The sequence below is a fragment of the Pteropus vampyrus genome, unplaced genomic scaffold (genome assembly GCF_000151845.1).
Source record: "Pteropus vampyrus isolate Shadow unplaced genomic scaffold, Pvam_2.0 Scaffold12, whole genome shotgun sequence".
Classification (NCBI taxonomy): Eukaryota; Metazoa; Chordata; class Mammalia; order Chiroptera; family Pteropodidae; genus Pteropus; species Pteropus vampyrus.
The window spans coordinates 13,272,285-13,283,061 of NW_011888793.1; the positions used below are offsets into that span (position 1 = coordinate 13,272,285).

A 10,777-nucleotide genomic window follows, 5' to 3' on the forward strand; every position below is an offset into this window, starting at 1 on the left:
TCATAGTTCTATGGTTAGGAACAACTAAAAATTATAATTGTTAAATACAAGAAATTCAGACTAGATATAATAAAGAGAGGTTCCATGAAGACTCCAGTGAATGCAAGGCAGGTCTGTAATGCTCATTCCCCTCTGTCACTGAAAAGCCACCCTTGCCATCCACCTAAGGTTAGCATATGTCTAATGCTGTTTTTTCTTTTTCTTTTTCTTTTCCAGTAAGTAGGAAGCTATAAGTATAAGATTCTAGCATATCCTTCTCATTCCTTGAAAGTGTGGAAAGGGCTCTGGACAAAAGGATTTCAAATATCAGTAGTATTTTTAGCATCAGCATAGGAATTTCGGCCCAACTTCCTGACCTTGGCAGGGAGGTCCTGCCATCACAGAGTCCAGGTGACCACGCAGAGAAAGCCCAGCCTCCTGCAGCACAGCAGCACATTAGAACAAGGAGCCCTTCTGGGATCCACTGAGAAACAGGGTTCCACACATCCATGCACACTCCACGGCCTCCTGAAGCACCAGCATGATATATATACTCATGCAACTGCAGACCATTGTCAGAGGCCTGTGGGAAGGCCCTGCCTGGGACAACGAGCATCCAGTTTGTCAGCCAGGCTCCCAGCTACTTCATAATTTCTGTTCAGTTATTGACATAATGGAGCAAAACCCCAGCTGGAAAGTGTTCAGTCTTCATGCTGATGCTAACGACATCTAGGAATAAAGGGCTGCTCTACCCCCCACCAGTGGTGACCGCTCACAGCACACATTAGGACGCCTACAGTTAATGACTAAGTAAATTAAAGGCCATTTCTCAGCAGTACTGATGAATTAACACTCCAGGCCCTGAAAGGGGGGAGTTATTCTTGCTCATGGTGCTTTCTTCCGCTGAGGGCCTGGGAGTGTGGTCCAGTGGGTGGGAATGCAGCACTGGTGCAAAGCCACACTGGTGTCCTGGTCTCCTGCTTCTGCCTGCTGAGCCTGCTCAGGCTGCATTCAATTCTGAGCCCTCACCCTGAAAAGAGATGACTCAGAGCAGCAACAAGGCAGATAACAGGAAACAAAGTTTTTCTCTTCCTATGCAACTCTCTTGAACTTATTCATATGCTTACTTGGTGCCAGGTAACCTATTCTAAGTGCTTTATATGTATTAACTCATTTACTCTCATTGAAACTATCACTATCCCATTTTATAAATGGGCAAATTGAGTCGGGGATAAGTCATATCTTGCCCAAGATCACAAAGGCAGTAAGTGGCAGAGCCAGAGTCAAACCCAGGCAGTGTCTTACTGAACCCTTGACTGCTTTGCTTCTACTTTCTTGGTGAAGGGGTAACTCCTAAGGTACTGTATCCCCGATGCTCAAAAACTTACTATTCAGACATCACAAGATCTGTATCTTCTTATGGGTTTTGTTTAGGTACCGGTGGGAGAGGAGATTTGATGCAGCCACTCGATGGCAATGATGGGATCATAATTACACAATGTTGGAAATGATAGCAAGAAATACTGATAAGAGAATCCACTGAAAAGCAGAGTTCTCCAGGGGAAGATTCGCCTGAGGCTTGGCTAGGAAGAGGAGACTTTCCAAGCACCTTGATCCTTCTAAACAAGGTGCATTTGGAAGGATGAAGAATAGGCTGCCTCCCTGTGCTGGCAAGGCCAGGCCTGCGGACTAAGTTAATAGCAGATGATACACCAACAAAACACAGAAAGAGGGGTGCTCTCAGAAAAGAGCCCTCAAGAAGGGATGAGAAAGTCCAAGTTTTATACTAAACAGGCAAAGTACATTAGAGAATTAAGGCAGACAAGCTATGGGAACTGCTATCTGTATAAGAAACCCTTAAAACAAACAAACACAAACCAACAACTTCAAAATCGTCAGTTCCAAAATAAAATTAAACATTCACCCAATAATGTCAATTCATTCCTATGTCAAGCACTTGTGCCAAGCTTTCTGTATATATGGTTCCACTTACGTCTCAAAACAATCCTGCAAAATTAATAGTATTGTAATTGTGTATATAAGGAGGCAGAGGTTCAGAGAGGTTAAGTAATTTGTCTCCAGCCACACAGCTAGAGTTACACCATGGTCTTCACTGCTTCAAAGCTCATGTACTTTGCCTCTACACCAATCTGCTATCCTGCCATTTAAAAACTATTGATGTTTTTTCTTAGTGACATAACTGAATTCCTACTTGAATATTATAACAAATATGCTTCCCCAGGCATAATAAAAAAGCTTACTTGTTGGTACATTTTCTTTTAATAAGTTCAAGAGGGTTTTACTGCTGTACATAAAAGAATTTAAACTTTGGGAAATTATAATTCTGACCAGTCAAAGGCACCTACTCCAATAATATTAACAACTAATAATTACTGAGTGTGTCCTAAGTATTGGTGCTATTCTAAAGCTTTCTATGAATTATCTCACTCCTCACAGTAGCCCCAGAAGTTAAGTGCTATTGTTATTTCTAGTTTTACAAACAGGGAAACTGAGACTTCAGAAAATTAAAGAATTTACACCTATTAAGATAACTGTTAGCCAAAATACTACTCTCGACAAAATTTCCCCAAATACTCAATTGCCCATGAAAGTTTTCAGAGTTTCACTATGTTGTCCTGTACATATGGACTCTTTAAGAGATATGCAACGACCCTGCCCCATTCAGGCCACCAGCTTGTGTGTGTGTGTGTGTGTGTGTGTGTGTGTGTGTGTGTGTGTGTGGTATAAGAGCATCTGGGAGAAACTATTTAAGTTTCAAAAAATAACTTTATATGCCAGTGGCTGCTTTGGATTTGGGCTCCAGCTGGCATAGATTCTGTGAGACTGGCCTGAGTGAAAACGAATGCTAAGAGAGAATGTGAGCGAAAGGTGACCACGAATGGATGAGCAGATAATTATGAAAAGTTCTCTAAATAGAAACATGAGATAGGTCTTGTGAGCAACATGTAAGCTGGATGTGATAAGTTCTCCCAAAGTGAGCTCTGTCCAGCTCTTGGCAGATGACAAAGTTCTTTCATGTGTTTTCCTGGTCAACCCTTTGAACAACTTGGTGGTAGAAACAAACTTCGTTAGGAGCTTCCCCAGAGTTCAGGAAGGGGTGTGTGAGGTGACTATGAGAACTGCCAGGACACACAGACGAGGCCCTTAAATTCAAATCAACGACTTTCCATTCCAAAACCAGATCCAACATCCTGAGCAAGTTGTTTCTCTTCCTCCCAAACTGAGAAGAAATGAATGTGTTTCTAAAGAATGCTACACAGAAACTACCTTTTTAAATATCTTCTCTGTCATTAAAACTAAAGGATGCTGTTATTGTACCCGACCCTGGGACAGCAGTCAGCATAACTGGCCCTTTTAAACTCTGTACTCAGGCTTGAATCCTCGATTTTCCTTGTAGCAACACCAAACTCTCCTGTTATTCCTTTTATGTCCTTATCAGTCTTTTTTGCTGGCTTATTCTTCCCTACACTGAGTTCTCTGAACTCAGGCCCAGATTCTCTTTTCTTCTCTATGTACACTTCCATTACCATCAACTGATAATTCCTGTTTTTTTCCATTGTCAACCCCTCTTCTACCATCTTCTATGGCTGTATCTATATAATCCAACTGCGTCCTTGGCATCACCATTGGCCACTTTATAGGCATCTTAAACTCAACTACATTCCAAACTGATCTTATATTTCTGCTCCCAAACCTGGTTCTCCCCCTGGATGCTCCAGTCCGACATCAGGAGTATGACTGCCTACTTTCCTTCATCTCTAATGTCTAATCAACCACAATGTCCTCCATGTCCTATAGGCTACGTCTCTCTCACATGTGGCCACTTTTCTCAATCCCCACTCTGCCATCTACCTAAAGCATTACCTTCTCTAGCCTGGACAAATTTATCTCTCCTACCCACCCATGCTCCTTCCAATCACTTTACCTGCAGCAGCCAAAGATGAACTTTAAAAATGCAGATCTGATTGTATTCCCTTGTTTAACACACGTCAGTGTTTTCCCACTACTCTTAGAGTAAAATTCAAAACTCCTTAACATGGCCTACAAAGCCCTGCAAGACCATGCCTTGGCTTCCCTGCCTAGCGTCTCCACATGCCCCTCTGCCTTCCTTCGGCTGGACTGCGAGCCAGGCTAGGCTCCCATCCCTGTAGTACTCTCCCTTAGCATGCATTCTTCTCCGCCATATCGCTCTGACAATGATAATGAATGGTTATCTGGGTGATTATTTGCCTAATGCCTGTTTCCCTAACCAATCTGGTCTTCTTAAGAACAGACTGTATTCCAGTGTCCTGTACAGTGCCTGCATAGTGGAGGTAAATTTGTCAAATGACTGTCTATAGGAACGGAAAAAGATTTTAATTCTACCATAAACTTAAAAAATAAAATTGAGCCCAATATCCTTGAAAGCTCCGGTTACTCATAATAAAAAGTTAGAAACTTATAGGAAACTCTCTGCTTAGATTTCTAAGTTCTCATTTTATACACGAGGGCTTCACTGTTACTGGCCAAAAAGGCACCAGTAGTATTTCTTTAAAAAAAAATTCAGGCAATAGAACCAAAGCAGTAGAATATCTTTAACTAGAACTGGTTGTTTTATCACTGGACAATGTTACGATGGCCTTGAAGGGCACTACATGAGACCGAGGTGGCCTAGAAAACTCACAGTTCTCTGAAGAATAAAACCTACCACCATGGAGCAAGTTGGTGCTCCTGGGGTCAATTTAATTTGTTTCTGAGACTTAAAGATATTTTCTCCCCCAAATGAAGGAACAGAAGACTCTAGGCAAGTTGAAAAAAAAAGATACGAATCACTAGTATCATTTTAAAACCCTTGAGCAGAATCAGGCATCACCAAGATCTGCCCAAGGTCAATCTGAAAAGATGACCAGGGTAGGTACCCCAACACCTCCTGGCTCCTAATTCTGTGATAGAGAATAAAACAAGTTGTACTTTGTCTAGGTGAAGTGATAGGAATTTTTGTTGAACTGAATAAAAATAGAAGAAGCCTTCCATGTACTTTCTCTCACTACTGATGGACACATTTGCCTGAGCTAGGTTTAATCAACCTAGCTTGGAACTTAGTTATAAATTGTACTTTATCATTGGTCACAAGCTGAGAGTCTTGTATCCACCATTTAATTGGCCTGAAGCCATGTCCTTTTCACAAAGATAATAAATAACTACATTCAATGTACAAGGTCCTTCTAAGAATATACAGATACTAATTTAGAACCCAGCCAAATTCACATGGTTACTCATAAATAGCACAGGACATGCAGAGCTTCCTTAGAAAGCTCTGGTAGGAGGTGACATCTGAGGTCACTGAGAAAGACAAAGGCTGCAATCTACACAGCCTTATGTCACCCAAAGAGCATCTGAAGGGCCTTTATTTGGAAATGGGAATGTATTTCCCAGGATGCCTGCACAAGCCCGCCTGACCTACGGTGACATGAAATTCAAAAGCCTAACTGTGGGTTTTAACTACTTCCATGTGACAATCTAGTCCAAGTTCCGACTCATAACACTAGAAACACAAGTTGTCACCCCAGGCCAGGGCAGTAGACGTGGATGGGGATCCAGCAGGAGCAGAACGTGAGAGAGGAGTCCCTGGTGGCAGAGACAGTAATTACTGAATATTTAGTATTTCTTGATCTCTATTGCGTAAAGGGGGCAAGATGAAGGATCAAAAGATAAAGTCGGTATACTCTCTTGATGTCCTGTGGCCATAAGCATTCCTGCTTCTGGTGAGAAGCCAGGGCTCAAGGACATCTGTGCACAGAACAAAGTGTCCTTGTACACACAGTCACCTTCTGTGCCAGAACTTAGAGGGTGTGTCCCTGTGGACGCATGTGCTCCAGAGAGTCTGAACGCTGACTTGAATGCTAACTTGGACGCAAGGAAAAGACTCCAGAAAAGTGCCACAATGGAAGAGATGTGAGGAAGCCTCGGCAGTAGCTCTGACTGGGAGCATGAAAGCCAGAACCCGGCTAAAAGGTGAGCACCTGCTGGGTGTAGCTTCTCTGCCCTTGCTCAGGAATCCTTAAATTCTCAGGGTAAAATACCAGCAAAGGAGAGGCCAGCTAAAGATTATGGTGAACACAGTGAAATATACAGATGATGAATTACACTCGAAACTTATATAATCTTCTTAACCAATGTCACCCCAATAAATTTAATAAAGTTAAAATTAAAAAAAAAAAAAAACCAGATTATGGAGAAGCATGCTGACTATGGCTTATTAGTAGAGAGGCAGGACAGGTGCAGTGACAGCACTTGGGCTCCAAAGTCAGAATCCCTGGGTTTGAAACCTGGTTTTTCTTTGCAAGCTTTGTGACCTTTAGCTAGTTAATAACTCTTCTGCGGCTCAGCTGCATTATCTTTACACTGGGGTTATTGTGAAGATTAAATGAGACAGTTCACACAAAGTGCTGAACAGAGTAAAGGTCATATGGTAAGCGCTTTATAACTATAAAAAATGATGACTCTAGAAACTCGAAAAAACATATAAAGCTAAAATAGATCATACCAGTTATGAAAATCCAAAAAATAAAAACAAAACGATCAAAACAATGCAGCCTCTGAAAAGACTTTACGCCAATTGAGGATCTAGGTCCAAAGGCCAAGAGTTCTTATATTAAAATTTTAAAAAGAGAAAGGAATAAACCACAAGCCAAGAAAGAAGCAAAAAAGGCAGGCTTTGGGGCAGAGTCTGAGAGGGCACTGCCTAGCTAGGGAGAGGGGTCTGACCAGAAGAATCAGGGAACAAACCTTGGATCCAAACAGCAGAGGCCCTTGGTCCCGCAGAGACCTGACAGACCAGAGGAAACGGTGTGACTCTGGTCTAGAGGCCAGTAAGAGAGGCCAAAACCGGCCTGTGTGGGCCGAAGGAGATGACACCGGGGCACCTTTCTGAGAATTTCGATATGTGCCCTGTAGAGTAACCAGAGGCACAGGCACCTCCATTGCTAATACTTTATACTTCACTTCTGAGCGCTGCCTGATGACACCCACACATCCCTTACCCCTGCCTCTGCCTGCTCTTCTGAAGGTCTCTGCCCCACAGCACTATAGAGCCTCTGTCTACTGCAGCGTAAGTTCTAGACTAAAGATGGTGAGCCTCAGACTTCTCGCGTGCTGAGCATTTTTCACACAGACAATATTTCAGACTTATACACTTCAACTGGAAAGTGTTTCACTTGCCTACTGCTGCTTGCTGAAGCCCACAAGGTTTAGTTTTGAGGATTATAGTTCAAGGCTCTGATGAAATGTTTACGTTTACCATCTCAGGGCCTGTGTGGACATTTGAACCAGGGAGAACTAGTGTGATTCCTGCTTTTGCACTTACTGGCTCTGGGATATGGAACCAATTACTTCCCCTCCCTGAACCTCAGTTTCCTCTTGTTAAATGAAGATTATATTCATTTTGCATGAGAAATAATGAATATATACAAAGAGATAATGATAGTAAATGAGATCCTAGATATATAAGCAAAGCACCCCACCCGGTGCTTGGCACACAGAAGTCACTTGGCACACAGTAGTTGCAACTGTTAAATATTATTGTTGCTGGTCTGCATACGAATATTCCAGGGACATAATGAGGTTGATGGGATTTATTGCAAAATGGAACTGAGGCCTCACTGATTTAAACCTGGGTGGGTAGACCTGGATATGCCATTTAAAAAGCAAGCTGCTCCCTCTGTCTGCAATTTACCACCCTCTAACTGCAGCGGCCACATGACAATGCAAGTGAATTGCCGTAAATCGTTAATGAGGAGCAAGACAGTTAGGGAGAACTGTAAAATCACTACTCCATTACTGTGCAGTTAGCGGACCTTTCATCCACCATCCAACTTCCCCAACAGCTATGGCTCTCAGTTTCCTAATTGTCTAGAAGCTTTGATTTATCTGGCAGAGGAAGGAGGCCTCAGAGCAAGGTTCTGGGAAGGCTTTAATAAATGTCTAAAAGACCACGAGGGTGAGAGCCTTGCCCAGGACAAGCCAGGCAGGGAAGTATGGCTGGTGGTATGGTTTCCCACAAAAATGACAGCAATGTCTGCAGGTAAAAAGGCAAGTCTTGCCCACAAGTTGGAGGACAGGGCCTGGGTACCAGAGGGTGTCTGGAAGGACTTGGAAGTGCTCTCCCAGTGTTCAGAAGAGTAACAAAGGAGTATTAATACAAGCAGGCCTGCTTCTCTATGCTTGACATTTCATTTATCTGCCTATTCACTGTGGTCTAGTTAATACCTGTATTTCACTTCTTAATCATTGTCTCATTCACTCTTACCTTAGTTTATTCATTCCAAAAATCTTTATGAGGCATCTACTGTGTGCCAGGCACTGTCTAGGCATTAGAGGTACACGATGTAGAAGTATATCAGGGATAAAATGGACACAATCCCCTGTCTTCAGGGGGCTTACATTCCAATAGGGAGAGACAGACATGCGAAAGTGCATACAGAATATTTGTGAAGGTGATAAGAGCTATTTAAAAATAATAAAGTGGGGAAGGCAACAGGACATGCTAAAGAAAGGGGGTATGATTTTAAAGTAAGGTGGTCAAGGAGGCCTCACTGAGAAGGGGACAGCTGAGCTAGGCTTGAAGGGTTGAGGCCTTCACCTGCTCTTCTGAAGTGACCACACCAAGGTGACACAATGCCAAGCAAGGGAAGTCCTTGGCTTCCAAGAGCGTTTGGCCTCATCCTCCTTTGCAGTTAAGATGTGTGTGCTCCAAGCGGACTATGGCCCTGATGTCAGGGCTGGGATACCACGGTGGATACCAGGGAGTGACCCCAGCCAGGACACGTGCGGCACAGAGGGTGCCCTGGGAGGTCCTCACCTCCTCCAGGCGCCGCCGCTGCTCCTTCTGTTCCTCTATGCGCTTCTGGCGCTCAGCCAGCAGCTGCCGCTTGTGTTCCTCGTTCTCTCTCTGCTGCTGTTCCAGCTGCTGCCGCCGCAGGGCCTCCGACCGCTCCTTGTTGGCCAGCTGCAGCCTCAGGAAGTCCCGCCGCAGCGTTGACTCCCCTGGCAGGTTCAGAATGGAGCTGTGGGCAGGAGAGAGAGATCAGAATTCCGCATGGGGCAAAGGCAATCGCTACCATGGGTCTTGGGGGAGTTGATCAAGGCACAAAACTTGCTCGTATGTGGCAAAAGAAGCCACATGCTCAAGAACCGGCCCTTAGGTCCTCCATTAATTATACTTCTCACTCCCCAAAAGAAACAGAGTCAACGTGAGAGATGAGTCTTGACTCCCTTTCAGTATTGACTATTGCATACACATGCTATCACCATCCCTAGAGAGATGTCACATTCCTAGAGTCATCACCTTTCCCCATGACCATACCGCTCCCTCACCCTTGTGACATGGCAAAAATATATTTGTATAGTCTTTAATGAGGGTGCAAACTTTGAGCCCAAACCAGCTTATTTTCATGTTTAAGAAAGGCAGGAACAAAGCCAGCAAATAAAAATTAATTGAGAGCAATGAGGAAGCCTACTCGGAAGAGTACAGATCAACCTCACCCACACTGACTCCTGTCACCAAACCCCAGGAGGCAAAGGGCAGACTGCTCATGTGAAGACATGATGAGCCAAGGAGAGAAAGTGCCTGAGCCAAGGTTGACAGAGCCAGGACATGAACCTAAGTCTGCCAAGTCTGAGAATTCAGGACCTGTCTCGCTGCACCACTGTCAAAATGCAGTTAGACGATTCAGTTCTGGCCGTAGAGGGTGCACCTGGGACTTCAACCTGGCTCACTGATTCCTAGATTCCCTTTAAGCACCTCAGTTTCCTGTCTGTAACATGGTGATTATGTATGTGCATGTATGTACCTATGTGACACAGAGAACTCCTCTAACTACTTTAGTGGTAGAGGGCTGCCCTACTCACCATCTAACTGCATGTGAATAACTCAAAGTCACAGACACAACAGCCTAACAGGCAGGCAGAAATGGTTCTTATTTGTTTATACAGACCTAGCCCTTTTAATCTTTCTGGCAGCTCCCACTTGAAATAAATCAATTAAATAATTATTGAGCACCTGCTATGTAGCAGGCTTATAATAGGCTCTAGTGGATACATCAGGAGCTAACCAAATTCTCTCCCTAGAGTTATCTTCTTGTGGGGAAAAACAGGCAGACAGACAAATAATTACAAATAACATAATTTCAGGTATAAATATGTTCCATAGAAAATAAAATGTAATAGTTTATAAGTGACAGTGGCAGGGTACTGGGGTGAGGATTACTGGTTCTGCTTTGGATGGGGTGATCAGAGAAGACCTCTCTGAGAAGGTGACAGCTGAGCTACGATTCAAGTGATGGAGTCAGTCATCAGAACAGGTAGGGAGAAGACACTTCAGGTAGAAGGAAAAGCAAGTACAGCTGACCCTTGAACAATGCGGGGGTTAGGGCTACTAAGCCCCTGCACAGCAGAATATCTGTGTATAACTTCTGACTCCCTGAAAACTTAGTTATCACTTGGTATCTATGAGGGTTTGGTTCTAGGACACTCCTTGCTACTCGCTGTGGATACCAAAATCCAAGGATGCTCAAGTCCCCTATATAAAGTGGTGTAGATCGATGCATATAGTCGACCCTCTGCATCCACAGACTCACACAGTTCAAAATCATGTTAAGGGTTAACTGTTAGAGTCCTGGGGTGGGAACAGTGTGGCCTACTCAAGGAACTAAACCCCAGCTGGTCTTTCCAGAGAAGAGTGAATGAGAAGGAGAGTGGTACACAGGAGACAGGGCAGTCCGGGTACAGTGTGTGACCC

General features: G+C 43.8%; 1 protein-coding gene across 5 annotated transcripts in view; it reads right to left on the reverse strand.

The window, feature by feature from the left end:
• TNIK (TRAF2 and NCK interacting kinase) overlaps positions 1-10,777 on the reverse strand; it is a 366,909-nt gene that overhangs the window by 80,734 nt on the left and 275,398 nt on the right. For all 5 annotated transcript variants that reach the window (XM_023524725.1, XM_011380421.2, XM_011380430.2 and 2 more), the window contains one exon: positions 8,840-9,044. In XM_023524725.1, coding sequence (XP_023380493.1) covers positions 8,840-9,044 — 205 coding nt within the window. The remainder of the gene's footprint in view (positions 1-8,839; positions 9,045-10,777) is intronic.